We start from the raw sequence: 19,385 nt of genomic DNA on the forward strand, positions 1-19,385 counted from the left end.
CGTTCAAGGAGAACATGCCTTCTCAGCATGGTTGTCTCCTGTGGCGAGCAAACCACAGACTTTTACAATAACAAGCCTCACCGACTGAGTTGCACAGGCCCAAAGTGTTCATAGCTGGGTATTTTTATTCTGCTATATCACTGTGATCACAATTTCTTACCAAATCACAAATGACTAGAGACACAAAAGGGCGCTGAACTTGTATTTATTAAGGTTAATTAGAAGGAACAAGCAAGAGGTAAATGTGACTTTTGATCCCCTGTTCATATTCTAGATACTACTAAAAGATACTTGTTGAATATCATTTGCAAATATCACAGTTGTGAATTCACACTTTACAAATTCTCTGTTGCAGATTGAGAAGCTTATGAAACATGAAGGGAAACATTAGTCATCACATCGCAGCGCACAGCAATGATTCAACGATTCATACGGTGCACAGTGCTCTTCTATGACGTGTAAACTACATTGACGTTAAAACTTTACTGTTCTCTACTGAAGGTGAATAAAACTTGTTCACAAAAAAAGTCCACAAGGTGCCTTTATTTTATGCTTTATAATGCAAAACCACACCAAACTGTTCACTAATTACCTAGAAAGTGTTGAATTATTAAGGCTGAAGTAGTTATTTTTTTTACGTTCTTGGCAGCCCCAAATGTCAGTGTTAGATCAAATCAGAACTAAGTTTTGAGGACATCAATACCTAAAAATCCTCTAATATGATGTAGTTAAACTAAAGCTGTTTTTGCAGTGACTGCAAAAAAATCTTTCAATATCAGGATCCAGTTTCTATTATTAAACTTTATCTTAGAAGAAACTCTGCTGGTCTGCTTACTCTATTGGACACAGATAACAGCCGAAGGTGTTCATTGACATTTTCCTCCTTTTGCCCTACAGCAAGTTTTTCCTGCAAAAAGTAGGGTGCACAGCTAAAGCTTCCTTCGCCTGTAACGGCTCCATCTGGGCACCAAATGACGAGTGGGTGGAGGGAGGGGGAGAGAGAGAGAGAGAGAGAGAGAGAGAGAGAGAGAGAGAGAGAGAGAGAGAGAGAGAGAGAGAAAGCGAAGTGTGCAAAGTGACCAGAGTACCTCCCCAATGTCAACTCTGTAACAGTGACAGATTGCGGTGGGAGGGACATGTCCCATTTCTGAGTGTGAGTAATACAGAAAGCAGATGACAGCGTGATCTCAATCAAAGAGGCTGTCAGAGACCGAGGGATGGACAGAAAGAGAAAGTGACACAGAACCAAAGATGCCAATGTAACACTTCACACACAAAATCAGGTTATCATAAGTGGGGCAAACCAAACTTGAAAGTGTATTTTTGGAATTTGGTTTATTTGCAAGAAGCTTTGCAAATTGACCTTGCTGTCTTGCCAGTAATAGTTGAAGTCAAACTGAAATTTGAACTATAATCTTTTTGTTTGATTTCAGTTTGACTTTAAAGGCTTAAGTAATGGAGGGCTGTTGTACAAATTCAGGAAATGGAACGCTTGTTAAAATATTCTGTTCTATTCTGCTCTGAGGCTGAGAATTCATTGTGGAAACACTGAATATGGAGAATGTTCTCATTTCTTTGTAACCTCCCAGTCACCCACAACACTAGCACTGGTGTGGTCCTGTGGCACCGCCAGTGTGGTTATGCTGTTCCCACTTGGAACATCTACCCCACAGCTGGCTGATGATGGCAAATCATATACGACCCAATCAGATAACTCACTTCCACCTGGCTGTTCAAACGATTGGCTGAGCTGCCTGGACGGCTATTAGCCATTGATTACAGCACTCACTGATTGCTTATCATAGTTTTATATAAAGCTTTAAATGCCCATGTGCTGCAAGCCCATACCAGGTCAAAAGGATAATTAATGCAGATAGCAATGAAGTAACATTGATAGAAAGATAGCTGATGGCAGCAGCTGTGTGGCTCAACAGAAGGCCACGAGTGGAGGACAACAGTCACAAGATTCATTACAAAACAGAAAGGGAGCGATTGAGAATTGTTACTGTCAGATATTACTGTTAGCTTTTGTAATGGGGATTAATGATGATGATAAAGTCTGTGAGGCTCATAAGTCCATCAAGTGAGCACACAGAAAAGCACACACACACAGGCCCTAATACATTGGTGGATAGGGGCTGCATATTGATGACAGGAGTGTCAGAAGAAAGCAAGAAAGCTAGGACAATCACAATTTAGGATTGCTTGCTTAGGATCTCACAGGAGGAACATAAAAACCCAGGGATGCAATTTTATCTTCTACAATGATGGATTATCCACAGTGTATCTACCTTCTCCATATTGTCATTTCTCATCTTTCTTTCACATTTTCTTCTTGTACAAATAAATAACGTAAGAGAGCAAACTTTGAGCCCTGAATCTTCATGCCGAGGTCTATCTGTTGATTGGTTGAACTTATTGTACGTATCTTCAGACACCATCTACCCTCAAAATATTCAATACATAGGTAATGTAATTCTTGCAAATATCTTCAGCTGTGTGTTTGAGACAAGTCTGATCTTTCAAATGAATATATCTTCCTATCGTGAATACAGGTGAGAGATTTGTTTGCCACATAGAATACTAACAACAGTGCTTCTTTTGGCAGAATTTATTTCCCATGGCATTTTGTTGTGAGGTGTTCACCAGGGCGTGCTCATCATCGTCCGGAAGGAGACTGCTGACCTGCACTGTGCACTCAAGACAACTCAAATGGAGGACATAAGACTGATCTCCCACCTGTGGTCAATAGCCCTCACCAAATCCACAAACCTGTCTGAAGGTACGTAATGATAAATTTAGAGTCTGAAATTTACTGTCAGTCTGTGTGTATTGTCAGTGATGGTTGGGTCTGGTGCCATCGCTTCTTCTATGTACCCATCACTTGAAATCTACCAGTGCAAAAAACCCAATTATATAAAACAGATGTAAGGGGTTGAATCCTGAGATGCTGACTAAATTAAAAAGACATAATCTCATCATTGGGATTCACCTGGGATTCCTCCAGAAATTCATATCATCTTAAATGTAACTTTTTTGTTTTGGGCTGTAGGGTTTGTCATGTCATTCAGTTTTCTTGGTGGTCCTCCACTTTGAAACAGACTGAAATATCACAACAGTTATTGGATTGTGCAGACATTCATTGTCCACAGAAGATAAAGCATACTGTCTTGAGTGATGGACTGATATTTCCTCAGGTGCCACCAGCAGGTAAGTGTTTAATCAAAATATGAAATATCTAAAACAAAATCTACTAGCTGTTACATTCATGGTTCCCAGATGATAACTCTGGACATCCCTGTCACCATGAAGCTGTCATTTGTCTTTATTAGATACATTTGCACAATGCTCTCCAAAACAACCTTTTGGAATGGTTTCCAAAACTGTTACCCATCACTGTTAAAAATTAATGAGGTTTTTTGGTGTGACAACAATGTGGTTAGGTTTATGCACAAAAACTACTTGGTCAGGGTAAGGGAAAGATTATAGTTTGGGTTAAAATGATCGCTTGAAATGTGGTGTGGGTTAAAGTTACTACTTCCTTAAAGTTCGGCAACCATCAATGTCAGGGCAACAGTATACACCATGACAATCGTAGTTGCAGTTTAAAATAACAAAAAGATTCACAGTTGGCAATGTGATGCTCTTGGTTGCTCATTTTTGCAACTTAAATTCTATCCATTCGTCAAATCAGCCACCTCTGAATTTGGAATTTTGTCTGACCTCTTATGATAGCTTATATGGACGTCATCTGAACTGTGGTACTTCTTACCATGGCCACTAGATGGTGTCTGTCACTCAAACGGAACTATAGGTTGTTTTTTGCATCTAAAATTTCACCTATAGTGTCATTAATCTTAGAAGGACAGGCTTGTTAGACGGATTGTCATCAAATTTGGTATGCTGCTCGACAGCAAATTTGCAGACGACACTACTGTGGTGGGACAGATCTGCAATGGCAATGAGACCGCCTACAGAGATGAAGTTGACAGACTAGTATAATGGTGAACAGATAACAACCTGTCTCAAGAAAACCAAGGAGCTTTGTGTTTAGTGCTAATTTACAAATCCTAAACTGGTAAACATACCTATACAACAATATGTTAGCATTATAATTGTGAGCATTTGATGGTGGGTCTTTAAATTGTATTCCTATCCAAGCTTCAAAACTCCCAATTGAAACAAAGTAATACCTGTAAAAATATGCATGGACGCTTGTGTTGTGTCACAGTACAGACATTTCATCTTAAAGGTTTTCTGTGACTGCAGTATTGATCAATTCTGCAGTAAACCCTACATTCTCAGGCCAACTTTCGTCATGCTTTATGTAGCAGAAGAGTATCACATTGACTGGGCTTGGATTATTAAAGACAAACATTCAGTAAATATCAGAGGATGTGACCTATTACATCGTCCATGCAGGGATCCAACACTGGTGCAACACACATAAACACTTTCTACATCATCCTCACCACAGTTGGCAGTTTATTTTATGAGTCAGGGTCAAAAGCAGCAGGTGAACTTCCTGTGATGCTGTCACATGTGTGTTTAGGGGGACTGCCAGGAAATGACACATTGTCTTGGAGGTGACGCTGCCAGCTTGCTCTCCAACACACAAATATTCTTCGTCTGTTTGCTATCTCTGAGGCTCCCATATGTTTCTTCTTTATACTTTCCTTTATGACATGATGCTTGCTTCTTTTCACGTCCTCTCTATATGGACTGCATGATCTCAGGTTGCTACTGGTGATGTAAGCACCTTAAAATGAATGCTAAGGCTTGTTTTCCAGGTTGGGTATTTGACAACATGGGAAAGAAGGCAAAAAGGCGGAGAGAGAGACATATTCCCACTGAACTGTCTGACACACACTGCTGCTTTGGCAGTCTAATGTCAGTTTAATGTCTGAGTTGCAGGTGTGCTCTTTACAGGAAATATTTTCAGGATTGAATTATTTGGTGTTAACAAGCACAGTGAGCCCCCACTCCTTTCCTCTTGCTGCTCCTAGAAGTGTTTCCACTTGCATCATCTGAAAGTTGGCAATGGTTTCAGTCAGGAGTACGTTCCTGTATATCGTAGAGAAACACAATACCAAACCCTTTGTACTCCTTCAGACACCTGACCTATGTTCCCAATTCACCCAACTTATTAGCAATACATTTGCATTAATGATCACAGTTTAAAAGTCTTCTTTTCTCTTCTCACTTCATATAAGCTCTGTATCTGCAGCATAGACTTTGCATAAAGTGTTTCTTAACAGTTGGAGCAATTTTGCCTTTGAAAGCCCAAGGCGTTTTGCTTACAATTAACATTTTTAAAGGCCCCTAATGTCATAACACCTTTGTTTTAATGTGATCATTCATCTGAGAAGCATCTGCAGGATAATGGTTTTCCCATGGCGTATTTTCAGCTCACAATTATTCTCGGCCCAGGGCTAATTTAGCCCATTACATTTTTTACATTTACATCTTAGATGTGTAGCTAACACTTGTATCTGAAGCTACTTACTGGAGCACTGGAGTAGGCTTCAGTTACAGGCTCACTAACATTAACAGCAATAAATACATTGCTACTAAATTGTGGAATCATGAAGAAACATAAATATTGTCAAACTGCTTATTAGAAGTGTGATTCAGACCACAGAACTACTTCAGCACAGATCTTAACAATTGCTAATGACAAGAAAAAGAAGCTACATTTCTGTGACTATGTAATAATAATCGACACACACAAAAGCTATTAGAAAAATAAAAGATATTATAGTAAACACTGCTCAATCTTTCTTATTTATCAACCAACAATGCAGATCCTCTCAGCTTTTACGAGCATTTTAACATTTTCAGCTCATCATTTTGGTTTTACGGCTCGCAACTTTACTGTGTTGATTCACTCTCACTGCTTACATCAGTTATTCCTAGACACAGGTAGCTGATAAACAGACTGTACCTGCCCAGCAACACACAGCAGAAAGAATATGTTTGCTAGCTGGTGAAAGTAGTGTGGTGTTCAACAGCTAAAGAGCTGGATATTTGCCTCAGGAGTCAGTGGAAACCAACACAGCTTAAATGAAAGCGAATATTGGACCCTCAGACAAGACCTGACTACTTTTCCTGACCACATACTGGACCTCTTTGAGGCAATATAGGCTATATTGCAAACATGGTTTTCCAGAGTATCCAGTGCAGAGATGTACCACAGCATTTTCATTTTTTCTATCTGTTGCGGAATACAATATAATCTTTGTAGACACTGACTGGATCTTTTTATTGTTTAAACAGCATATGGACATTTATTATAGCAAGTGTGTTTTACTGATATTAATTAAAATTTTCATTTTGTGAAATAATGACAACATGTTGTGCTATAACAAGATAAGTGATATGCTGTTTAATAATAATAATAATAATAATTTGTCTGGTAACAATGAGAACATATTTCATAACATATTATCTTTTTTTTGTCATGGTGGCAGCAATACGCTTCTGTGTAACTGCAATTTATTTTACTGTATATATTTTTCCTTCCCAAAAAAAGTGAAATAAGTTTCTGTTTGACTTTAACATTTCTCCAGGTATGAAACTGCAATTTATCAGTATGTGTTTAGGATATGGAACTGGGAACTTGAACTGATGTGAGCTGTCATCATAAGTGGGCATTGTTGTTAAAAGTGACTTCAGTTCCCGTACATATTCTTTCCTTCCCTTGAGCTAAAGTGACAGAAACTTGCTGTCTGCCAAGTCGTACACTGAGTCACACTACATGAACCTGGCCAGTCCGGGACAATGAGTCAGACACGTGAAAAATCAAACACAGCTCTGACTGGCCTGGAGCCTAGTCTGCAGTCTGGAGGGTCTAGGTGTTCACTCTTTCAGACTACAGGCCAATCTATGCTGACAGTTGGGTTACTCCAGTCACACTTACAGTAAGAATAAAACCCATCTAGCGTAACATTGCATTAATTCATATGCTAACAGTGACAGGTCTAGGTTAACCCACTTCTGCAGTGCAGTCTGCTATAAAATGTCCCTCTGTGAAATGCTTCTTTGCCCAGAGCCAAGAACCAATTTAGGGCTTGTGAGAAGACCAGTGTGAGAAACGCTTCTGGGAGCTATAATCAATCATAATTTCTCAAAATAGGGTGGTAAGTGCATTGCTCATCGTTCTGCTGTGGCATTCCCTTCACTGCTGCACTTGCATCATTCAGCTTTTATTCAGCATTATGTTGAGGTGGATGACAGGCAGTGAACGGCAGCCACAACGCCGGAGGTGGTTGATCCATCACTGAGAATATTCCTACCATAGCATCAGCTGTATAAAACATATTGGATGTAATCTTATCACTCACACACAGCCTGGATGTTTGCTTTAAATCTTACAGGCCACATTCAACTCCTTATTTCTTTATTACGAACACACACACATAGCTATTTGAGGAAGATGCTGCTGATATCATTAGACCCTGACTGGTAAATTATAGATCAGTTGGCAAACAGCACTCTCTCTCACTGTGCTGGAGCATTTTGTGCTTCTTCACCACAACGTTTTAAAAAAAAACAAGACACAAACTATGAATAATGTATTGGTGGCAGTAATTTATACTCATCATATTTCTTTTCTCTGTACAAAACACATGGGATGTTACTGCTTCCAATATTATTGAATCATTTGGAGTTGTATACACAGTATTTATAAATGTGTCAGATGGGGAAAGTGATTCAAAGCGCCATTTTTACCTTATGACTAATCATTACATTGAATCCAGTGAAGCACAAACTGAAGGTTATAGCAGAAATACTCAATGAAAAAGATGCACTTCCTCACCACCAACTGCATATATTTTTTATATCGTGGTATAAAGTGCAGGAGATGGGAAGTGGCCATTGCCTTCTTTAGTGTTGCACTTCCCTTCCAAGTTTCACCCACTGAAGTTATTAACAGCTCTGTTATGGCATCAGTCTGCCTTATTCCCATAAGCACAAGTTTGAAAAAGAAACTGTTGGCCACACTGAGCCAGAGAGAGAGAGAGAGAAAGAGAGAGAGAGAGAGTTTGCCAACAACGCCAATTGACCTACTTCCGATTTTGCGGCGCGGATCAGTTTCAAGTTTTTGGGCAATGGGTGGCTGCTTGGTACGCATGTTTAGCTACCCCGTACAGGAAGGGTGGAAACATTTTTGGTGCAGAGGAGAGATTTTTGGGTTACAGAGTTGCTGAAACCACAGCCAATCACAAACGAAAATCTCAAAGCCTTTTGTGTGTGTGTGTGGTGAATTACTTTCCATTGCTCTGACTTTGAGGCATACGGCTTTTAGTCTTATCTGATCGATGGGGAGGTACTACACACGTTTTTCACATTGCTGTGGCCCATCTACAAGGTAAAGAGGTACTGTACGTTAGCTGATACTATCAAGATATGTTAATAGCAATTAGGCAGATAGGGGTCGATGAGGATTTACTAGTTCAGAGGTGTGCACTACATTGACTCCGTTAAAAGATCCTTTTCTCATTCATACATACATAAATCAATTTATATAACAATGTATGCTATTATTCATAACTTAAGTAGGGGCTGTTTGTCAGTCTAAAGAGCAGATGCATTTGATTCATATATATTTTAAGAGTGCAGGTTTTACTGAGTTTACCTTCCACATTGTATGAATCCATATTGTTATCAGGATTCCATGTCCAAACAAGTTTTTTATTTATTGCATCCTTATTTTATGTATGAGAATTGTATTCATATTTTACAATTCTGCATGATATACACCCAATGGCAATGTTCAATGCTATTAAGAGAAGTAGTGATTATATGGTATGTATAGCGTATATGTTTGAAGTGTGTGTCCCATCATGGACCAACAAATGACACTTTTCAAGGACAAGGACTTTTCAACTAATATATTATTTTTATCACTTTTTGCAGTAAAATTTCTACAACTTCCAGAGAGGGATATACTGCCTTCATTAAGAAATAAAACATGTGACACTCAGAAGGAAGGACCTCAATTTAACACACCAAACTAACTCCTCTCATCCTCCGATAATGCATTTCTCATTTACTGACGTGCATACACTATGCTTAGCTTTTCATAGACACCCTTTCTGTCTCTTTTCTTCTGACTCTGTTTTTGTTGTTGCTTTCATCAGCAAAGAGACCACCAAGACTCTAAAGCCAACAAATCTATCATCCTCCCTGCATGTCCTCAACCAGTGCACTGCCAAATCAAATCACCCCCCCTGTCTGAACAGCTTCATTTCATTGATAGATCTATTTCCGTTCTCAGTAAACTGAAGTTACATCAAGTTGTGGTTCTTCAGGAGTGAAGCGGGCATCAACTCAAGTGCACGAAGCATGTGCACACATCTGACATGTTCCTCTCTCCACACAGATAACAGGGAGTCTATTGCTTCTGCAAAGTGAATCTAGATTCTTGCTGGTGTGAGCTGGTGTGTAGCCGACTGCACCACTAAGCTTATTATGTAAATATCCAGTCTGTTCTCAGTGATGGCAACGTGTGGGCTGTAATCGGGTTATTTTTATACTGAGCCGACCCATTTCTGCTGAATGTCTGTACGTCTATGTGTCCAAAGTTTATACAAGCCAGTGCCCAGCTCCGCTTGAGCCGTATGGCAGGGACTGTGGTGTCATGGCTGGGTTAATGGAGACCAGCGATCTGCCTTGTGTCAAAACTTCCTAAAAGGATGTGCAATCACATCAGTGATGGGCTGTTATTAGAGCCAGAGACCCAGATGTGTTGATTTCCTGTGTCATTTGGTTCTGAGAGTCGAGCCAAGACACTGATTCAAAATGGCAAAACTAGTGTAAATGCAGAGCCATATTCTGTTTGGTTTAATGAATGAAAACTGCAGTGAGACCATTATAAAAATCAAAAGTTATATTCAGGTAGCCTTGAATAAGAATAAGTTTGAATTATGAAATGAAAGGATGTAGGGTGAAAAACTGCAAAATTCAATCTTCTACTGTATTTAAATGGATGACAAAATTTCAGTAAATCTACCAAAAAAGGAAGGATTACAGGGCTAATGGTACAAGTGAATTGAAATACTGGAGCTGTTACTGTAAGTTGATGTGAAAAGTGATGTTTGGTCGCCAAAGTTTCAGTGATCTTTTAAACCAAGGGAACCAAGGAACAACTGTCTTTATTTAGCTATGAACAACATAAACAAGGTACTGTACATAGTGACACAAAACAGACACGAATAATGCTGACAACAGCAAACAGTTTGTGGTTTAGTGGAAATTTCATGTGAGTGAAAAACACCCTGAAATGATTTTGGGTTCAGACTCAAGTCAAATGGTCCGAGTGTGAAAAAGGCTCTTGTTTGAAAAGAGCAGTTATTTCTTACTGGAGTGGTGTTTCCTTTTAGTTGGCTTCGTCTGGCCATACGATAACACAGCAATCAATCTGAAACCTTGTTGAGAGGGCGGCTTCTCACTGTGCGTCCAAACTGGGTCTGGAGTTTCCTTTAGAGTGAGAACGTGATCTGACGGTGATCCCACCCGACCTCGGAGTTAAAGATGATGTGTGGTTAAAGACGAGCTTTACCTCCAAACTCCTTTGCCAAATATCTTACCAAAGAATGACTCATCCCCAGGGAAATAAAATGGTTTTACTTTTACTTTTTGGAAGAACTCCATGTTTAAATTACCAACCAGTGCTCCAGTGCAGATCGCTGGCCTCTCCTCATCTTCCTCTTCTTTATTCCTCTGTGCAGAGAGAGAGGGAGACAGACGGGAGGCTTTGGATTTATGCTGCCAGGAGATCCAGGAGGTCTGACTGGGAGCAGATGCAGCAGTTATGAGACAGAGTCATGTTTGGAAAGGGAGGCTTTGAGGATCCTGGCAAAGCTTTGTGCTGGTGGGAGGACCAGTTGGAAAGGGCCAGAACCTTTCAAAAAGGGTATTCAGGATTATCGAGTGAGAGAGGAAATCATTAAGGAGAGGAGAGGAAGAGACAGTGAGTGTGAGAGAATTAGGGAAGGAAAGAGGAGAAAATGATTCAACCAGCCAACAAACTTCTAAATGAGCACAAGAGGAACAAAGAAAGGAAGGCAAACTTTCATGCTGGCAAAAGTGGCGAGTAATGAAATTCATGAAACAATGTCTGTGTCGCAACCCTGTTTATGCAGTTTACTCAGTAACAAATATTGATCCAAATGCAATGCATCAACTTCATGTCATTGGAGCACACAGATGTTTTCAGAGATAGATCACATGGGCCAACCTATTAAGAGATGCAAGTAAAGAAAAAAACTCATCCATGTGCCCTCAGTAGATTGCTTGTTGTGTAGCTCTATGCTAATAAAAAAGGGCCTCTGGGCAATGTCACTGTGAGATGCATGTGTACGTGTTGGGTTGAAAATAAACCAGAAACTTATGGGGAGATTAACATGTGAAGTTTTGCTCCTTAACTGCACAAATAGCAAAATAATTTGGTGAAAAATATTCAATATCTCAAGGGGGGAATCTCGCTTTCAGCCTAGAGTGCATAATTAACCAGTAGCATCCAGTGATACGGTCAGAGCCCTGGATTTTAATAAGGTGGTGGATAGTTTTGCATGGATTCTTGGAAAGAAGTAACACTTGTATTAATATAAGACAGCTCACTCTGTTACTGTGTGTATATGGCAGTCAGATGATTATTAAATGAATTAATCAGTCTGACAGCTGATAGAAGTGACAGACTGATGGCTTTGGATAGAAAACACATCATTGTTGTCAGGCTCAATTTTTCAGAGAAAAAAACCCATCACGAACCAGTATGTGCAGTCCCTTTTTATGATCTGCTGATAAATAATAAGATAAGATAAGAAAAATGATTATAGCAAATGTTCACAGGGTGAAATAGCATAGGTAGAAAAAATGGTGCAAGTAAGGGTTAGGCAGGAGCACTGTTGGGTAATAAACCTTGCTGTATTAACAAAGCCCAAACAGAGCTCTATTGCTTAGTAAAGGTGGATTTTTGGAGCCTTATGTAATTTGCTCCATCTGATAAAGGTCTCATACTTTTGGATCCATGTATTGTATGTGGGAGGGTCTGGTTTCAGCCATCTTCAAGGCTGTTGTAAGTAATATATTTGAAAGGTATTTCATGGCTCCAGGCCTTTAGGTATAACTCCCAACAGTGCCCCTGTGGGGTCTTGTGGAATGTCCTGTTGGAAAACTTCTTTAAGGGCATCAAAATCTCTCTCCAGAATACACTCAGCTGAGGACAGAGCCAGAATATCTGGGTGTGATCCACAGTTTCTCCAACATGAGCTGGGATGTGTTGAGCCCATCTTGATTATTATTTCTGGTGTTCTGAAGAATCTAGTGATTATTTTCCATTTGAATTCCCTCCATGTGTTTGAATTTGTAACTAGATGTGCCTGAGTACACACCTCCTTCAAAGTGTCCTGTGATTTGACCTTGTTCATTTCTCTTTCCCATCTCTGCTTTATCTGAAGGGAATTAAGTGGACTCATAGATAAAAAAATATATGATATAATTCACTAATCATTTTCTTATCTCCATTGCCGATTTGTATTTCAATTAGAAACTTTTCGTAGTAGGTTTTATCAGTTGTCACCACTTCTCGTGTGTTGTCTGGAAAGTTCTTAGCTTTAAATATCTAAAGAAATCTGTCCTGGAGAGATCAAAATCATTTTTCAAATGTTCAAGTATCTTAAGATTGTCACCACTGAATAACTGGTGCAGATAAACCAGTCTGTGATCTGAAATTGTTAGGTGTTAAGGAATTCTCATATCCAATACTTATTAATGATGGGATTAGTTTAGGTAGCCCAAACGTTGACTGTATTTTATTCCAAATGTTAAGAGTGTTCTTAGTCCAGTCTGCCAGTTCTTTTAGGAGCATCTAAAAAAGGTAAAATTTGCAGGGGACCTGGGAATCATTTTTTTTTATATAAGTCAATGTGTGCATGAGAGGCTTCATATGTGTAGCCCAGAAATAATATTTTTAAGTTTGGAAGTTAATGGCCTCCATCTGCCTTAAATAGCTGTAAACTTTTATTCTAGGGCAATTTTTCCACCATATAGAACTTGTCACCATAACACCTTTAAGTTATCTGTGGGGGACTCCCAGGTTGACTTTATTGTCTATATTCTCACCGTTTATGAGGTAAATCAACCATCACTTGGTCTAAACAGGGGCTCAGCTGTGCAAAGGTAAATCAACTATTCATGAGTCTGCAATCCGCCTTTATAGTTCTACCAAATAGTCATGTGGGTCAGCAGACTTCAGAGCACAGCACATCCTTTATCCCATCGACCCGTGATGAACTGTGTCACATGATGTCCCTCTTGGAGTATCAGACAGTGTTTGTCATTTACTGGGTGTAGAACTGTAACTGTATGTGTGTATAAACTGTGTTACTAATAGTCCCATTGTGGCTTAAAATGAGCACGTTTGTTTTAAACAGTCTGGTGTGACAGGGTGTGCTATAGAAAATCATGGATCACACAGGGGTCAAACAGATAATTGTGCTGAAAAATTGGATTGCCAATGTATCTCAAAACTTTAAATGGAGTTTTCCATTGAGTGGGATGGCTGAGAATTCCTCTGAGGCGGGTGGTGGTGGTGGTGGTGGTGGTGTGTGTGTGTGTGTGTGTGTGTGTGTGTGTGTGTGTGTGTGCAAATTGAAACCTCATCAATGGGCTAATGGTGCAGCTCACCTAACTTGACTGTGGCACACACACACACACACACACACACACACATGCAATTGTTTTTCATCCCTCGGTGTTAGTCTAAGTGGAAAATCATTGATCTGGCTCATTAGATACGACCCTTCTCTATTATCCAAGGAGATTAGAAAATGACTTTAGATACTGTTTATCCATTATGTGGGAGCTACAAGTCAACACATCTTTTAGCCAGGTGACAACACTTACATATTTTCTACTCTTAATACATGTTACATAAACTTATAACAATATGTTTTACAATGAGTATGACAAAAAAGAGACCTTGAAGAAATCTTTGCTTGTAAAAGCAGAATCTTTAAACCTTGAGAACACCTTGAAGTCACTTTATAGTATGACAGCCTTGATGGCATCATCATCATCATCATCATCATCATCACTGCTGTACTGGAAAGACACGCTGAGACACAAAAGACACTTCTGGGTAGGATTACTCACCTACAGTTTATTACACTGAGGGTTATGGTTGTGTCTGAGCCTTTTATCGCCCTCTAGTGGATTTGAAGGATCTATAACATAAATACAGTAAATGACCCAACACTCAGAGACAGAAATACATTACAGCATGCTTTTTTGTCCTGCTAAATAAAAACATATAAACATAAAACACTTTTTTCCCCCCCTTTAAAGTGCTCTCATGAAACTCTCTAAAGCATCTCACTTAAACATGTATGCCAGGAAAAATATAGGTATATTTAAATAAAGCTGTATAAAGGCAATGCCTCAGCTACATTTTCCCTGCATGCCCTTTTTCTTAGGCTATATGATTGAGGCTTAAAGTACTTAATAAGTGCTTTCTTGTATCATAATTTCACATAACTGCTGATGTTAAAATATGACTTAACAGTGGGATACAGAGGCTTTATGTGTTATAGGCACAAGGCACAAGTTATAGGCAGAAGTTGGTGCTGAGTTACAGAGGTGAAATATTATAAAAACGTGTTTGTTAACATGAATAATTATATTATATGATGATGTATTGCCTGTAATAATCCGTAAGCTTCAGAGAAACAACTCAAAACACACACACACACACACACACACACACACACACACACACACACACACACACACACACACACACACACTGTCAGATGGACTGTTTTGTTTTTATAGGAGGATGTGGATGTGGATGAGGAGCGGGATGGGGGCGAGCCTGCCAGTACGCGCATGCGCATTCGGTGGGAAACACGATTGAAAACGGGCAGCTATGCCGCGCGCTGCAGAAAACGGGCTGGACGTGTCCGCTTGGAACAACGACCGGTATACTGGAGGACTCACCCGGGGACAGCGGGACCGGGAGGCTGCTGACAGGCGTTAACAGCGACTCTTTCCCCGGGGGGATAACCTCCAGCTGAAACAGCGGCGACGAATCAGCTCCTTCTCCCTTCTCCCCTCTCCTCTGCAAGCACTGAGAGACACCGAGGCTTCAGCAATGTTGCCGCTAAACGTCTAGGATTAATTCCCGGTGTCCGTTTGTTTGTATCGACTGTACATACAACTGAGCAGAGACAGAAAGAGACCACAAGCGGGGTTCACTATGGTTTTACTGGCGCTCCGCAGTAGGAGATGTCTTACCAGCAGCTGTATGGGGACGTTATGTTTGCAGTTGTTGCTGTGGATTTTATGTGCCGTGAACGGAGAGGAGCAGCCGTTCAGTGTGGAGGTAAGAAGCGGGACTGTTTATTTGTTGACATCACGAGATTTCAATATAGGAGCAAGAGTCACGCTTTCCCTCCTCTCAGTTTGAAATATCTCCCTTTTTTTATTGTCTTATTTCACAAGCAGTCTGTCCGAGGCTCATTGCAGCCCGTGGTCATCCTCTGTTTCAACAACAATCAGGCTCTTTGTGAGATGACCAGCTGGGCTGTCGTCCCATCCTATCCCCCTCTCCACTTTTAGTTTCTTTCAAGAAAAAAAAAAGACACATATTCTGGATTGAAACTGTATAACATGATTATAATCTCTTTTTTTAACCTTTATGTGCTTGTTTATGTTGTACTCAAAGTATGGAGTGATACCAAGCAAAGAGAGGAGAGTCAATTTAAGTGCAGAAAAATTGCCCTAAAGACAATATTGGCTATAAGACTGACTTTCACTCTGTACATGTTATCTCCTTACATAAACACACCATACCCAATGCAATTCAATTCTGACTTAACAATAACAAAAATCTTCTCTCAAAGTAGTCAGTGGGGCAGATACTCAGAGTGGCCAGATGTTTGTGTTTTCAGGGGTCTGTGCCTTGAAATGCTTTAGACAGCACATGAGAACCTCCACTTTAGATTGTCATGAAATCAAAAGCAGCACATGCTCAAAAGGGTCATATCTGTTTAAAAAACCCATCAAGAGGCCGATCATATGCAGCCTCAGGCAACAATGTGGGCAGCTAGATGAGATTTAAACCTGATCTGCAACTTTAATAGATGGTTAAAAGCCTTCAGGCTACAAGTGTTACACCAATAAACTTAAACACACAATCAGCTTCTTTAAAAAAAAAGAATTTGTATTTATGTATTTTTATCTTTTTTCTGCCTTTCTGCCCACTCAGTCTTTTGAGTGAAATCTGAGTTTTTATGTCTTTTTTTTTTTACATCCTTCTTTATTTAGCCAGAGTTGAATGTATAAGCATATCATAAAGTGTTACAAAGAGCCGCACACACATACACACACACACACAAAACCCCTCCTCGCTGTCTCTCACACTTGGCTGCACACACACAGACACCACACAGGAACATCCTGGCATGTCTACTGACAGTCATTCAAGTCCTACATCCACATATCCACATGATTTGCAAGCTTGGCATGCCGCACCGTTCCCTTTGGAGAGGCAGGCAGCAGATTCAGTCCAGATGCTACAGGTTATTCTGTTAAAAAATGTCCAAGCTCACATGACAGAAAGAGGAAGATGGTTAGAGAGATGTAAAGAGAGGGTTGTTCTTTTTTTTTCTTTTTTCCCTCCGCTCAGCAGATGTGTCTTAATGCACACTGTGGGCTGCGTAAATTCTCTTAAAATGACTAAAACAGCTTTTTTTTTCCTTCTCTGGGCCAATCAAATGTCAGATCCCATGCTTTACAATAAGCCTTGTTCTTTGTTGTGAGATAGAGTTAACTATATAAATAAAACTTAATTAGTGCTTATGGCTGGTATCATCATCCTCATCATATTATTTTAGTATTTATTTTAAGATTTCTTTCTCCCACATCTTCCGCCCTCCAGTTGCATGGTTTTATCCTCCGTCAAACTCTTTCCTCTCTAATTTCTTTCCCACGCTTCTCTTTTGTTACCCTGCACATGTGAACGTTGTCATGATCCCGCCTGTTCTGTGCAAGCTTGTAATTTAGTGATGTCGAGAGTTGTTGTTATGTAATTCATTCTGTGGCGGCCAAGTGCTTTGACTTTTAAAATGTCTGAGATGCGCCCTTGTAGGCCTACGGGCGAAACTACACACACACACACACACACACACCACAGGAGACATGAGACCTTTTTCATTAACGAGATGTATTTTCCATTTATTGTCGTCGTGTTTTCTGCTTCCTGATGTGAGCCGCAGCTTTGAAAAGTATCGACGTTTACATTGTAATGCGAGCCATTTACGGCGCCTAAGTGAGCCATCATCATTGTTCAAGGTATCTGAGATGTGAGAGAAGGTTTTGAGTCTGCTGGACAGTATCTGACTGATATTTTGGTCCATGATTGGCTCCTAACTAGTTGTGATGTCACAAATCCTGCCCAGAGGTTCACGCCCTAAATTCAGGTTTAACGTAAGCACAGAGAAACTTTTTCTCTGTCAGCTGATGGATGTGAAAACAAACTCAAACATCCAGCTGAGGAAAAAACACACTTAAGAGTAGAGAGGGGGACTTTTATAGGTTTGAACAACGAGTCGTCTTTAAAGAGAAGCGAGACAGAGCAGCTTTCAACAGGAGATGTCAAATAGGACATCTCTGGAGAAAAGACTGCACATTCAGCAAGCAAAGAAAGAGTTATAAAATTTGGTTGCAATAGAATGCAAAAAAAATACTTTATTTGACCCAAAGGGGCAGTTAAGTAGGGCTAAGCTGCAGCCTAACACGTGTCTTACACTATGTATCTGTCCCAATTCAAAAGCCCCGTCCAGAAGTATGCTGCTCTTGGACGGCAGCGTTCAGCCGCTGGAAGCATGACTGACGTCTCTGTGTGCTGCTGCTGGGGAAAGTTTGTTCAGTGTGGCCATCGCAGGAGCCGCTTACTGGACTTGTTATGACTGTGTATCCACAGGTTATGGAGGTTAATAATGAAGAGTAAGATGAGTCTTTTTCTCCAAATAACAGGTGTGGTTTGATGTGGTAGGTCATCCAGAAGCTGCCCTGTAATTGCTGGCCAGACTGCAGTCTTTTAGAGAAGTTTACCCTCCTGGATGGCAGCTTTAGACTCGACTTCCTGGCTTTGACTTCATGGCAGGATTTACTGTATCGCCACTGTTCTTCAACAATGTTTCTCCTTTCTTTCTTTTTTTCTTCTTTGGATTGCAGTTTTACAGAAAGTACAGCCTGCGGCTGAGTGATAAAACGGTAATTAATACTAACTTGTAAAAGCTCACTTCAGCACTATGGATCTGCCAGTCTGTGCTCACTCCTGAAATGTTTCTGAAAGCTCTTCAGCTTTTGTTTACCTGACTGTCTTCCCTGCAAAAAGCCCTTTCTCTGCAAATGAGACAATGTCTTTAACAACAGCACAGCCAAATGTTAATGTCATCTATCTCCTCCTGAGTTTTATTTCTTGTTTCAATCTATATTGATTGGGAGTGAAAAATGGGTGACATTGTGTCAGCCGTTGAATTCATGATGAATGTTTTCTGTGAAAGGATGGTTACTGTAGGAGGGCTATGCAAGCAGCTGAGCTAACTTGAGTTATTTTTATCATTAGTTTTTATGTAACAGAGTAATTAAAAGAGAGATAATGGATTTTTAATCTCTTTTTCTTGTCTGTGTGCGACGGTGTCAGCTAGGATGAAATTTCACTTGGTATTGCGTAAGAGTTTTCTCACAAACACGCACAGATACCCAGAACAGTGTGCAGCTACTGTGTGTGTGTTCCTCTCATACTAGCCTTGTTTACAACATACGTCACATACAACTTGAGTGACCACTTGTGATTGGACTTGTGATGCGTCTCACTTCCCATGCATTTCAACATACATCGCTTCTCTTTGTGAAGACTAAATGTGGTGAGAGGAGAGTAAAAGTCAGCAGAGACTCAGCATTTCTCCATTATGATTGGCTGAGATTGTCACTAAAATGAGAATACATGCTTTACCTTAAAGGTCAGTCCACCTTAAGTGAGCCTGGTCAGGTTAGACTAACCCATTGTCGCTAACTTCAGGGTTAAACTGCTTCACTTTAATGTGGAGGTAGCAAGACAGGCACAGGAACTTAGCTTGTTCATACTCACCAGCCACACTGAGCACATGCAGCCCAGACAGCCTCTGAATGTGATCAGACCTTAGTGCATCATCAGTACATCCCCAGTACATCTTGGGTACATTCACACCTGTACTCAGAGCCTTCCACCTGTGATCGAATTACCCAGGATGCATATTAATACCAGGTGTGAACAGGGCTTCTGCGTAGTGGTTGATACAGCATCAGATTTAGCATTGGATTGATGCTGGCCC

General features: G+C 40.2%; 1 protein-coding gene across 1 annotated transcript in view; it reads left to right on the plus strand.

Annotated features, from left to right (window-relative positions):
* The first annotated feature begins 14,926 nt into the window (after positions 1-14,926).
* Positions 14,927-19,385, plus strand: part of LOC128382208 (matrix metalloproteinase-16-like) — an 80,206-nt gene continuing 75,747 nt past the window's right edge. The window contains exon 1 of the mRNA XM_053342194.1: positions 14,927-15,388. Coding sequence (XP_053198169.1) covers positions 15,263-15,388 — 126 coding nt within the window. The 5' untranslated portion in view covers positions 14,927-15,262. The remainder of the gene's footprint in view (positions 15,389-19,385) is intronic.

Source organism: Scomber japonicus, chromosome 21 (assembly GCF_027409825.1).
Source record: "Scomber japonicus isolate fScoJap1 chromosome 21, fScoJap1.pri, whole genome shotgun sequence".
Taxonomy (NCBI): domain Eukaryota; kingdom Metazoa; phylum Chordata; class Actinopteri; order Scombriformes; family Scombridae; genus Scomber; species Scomber japonicus.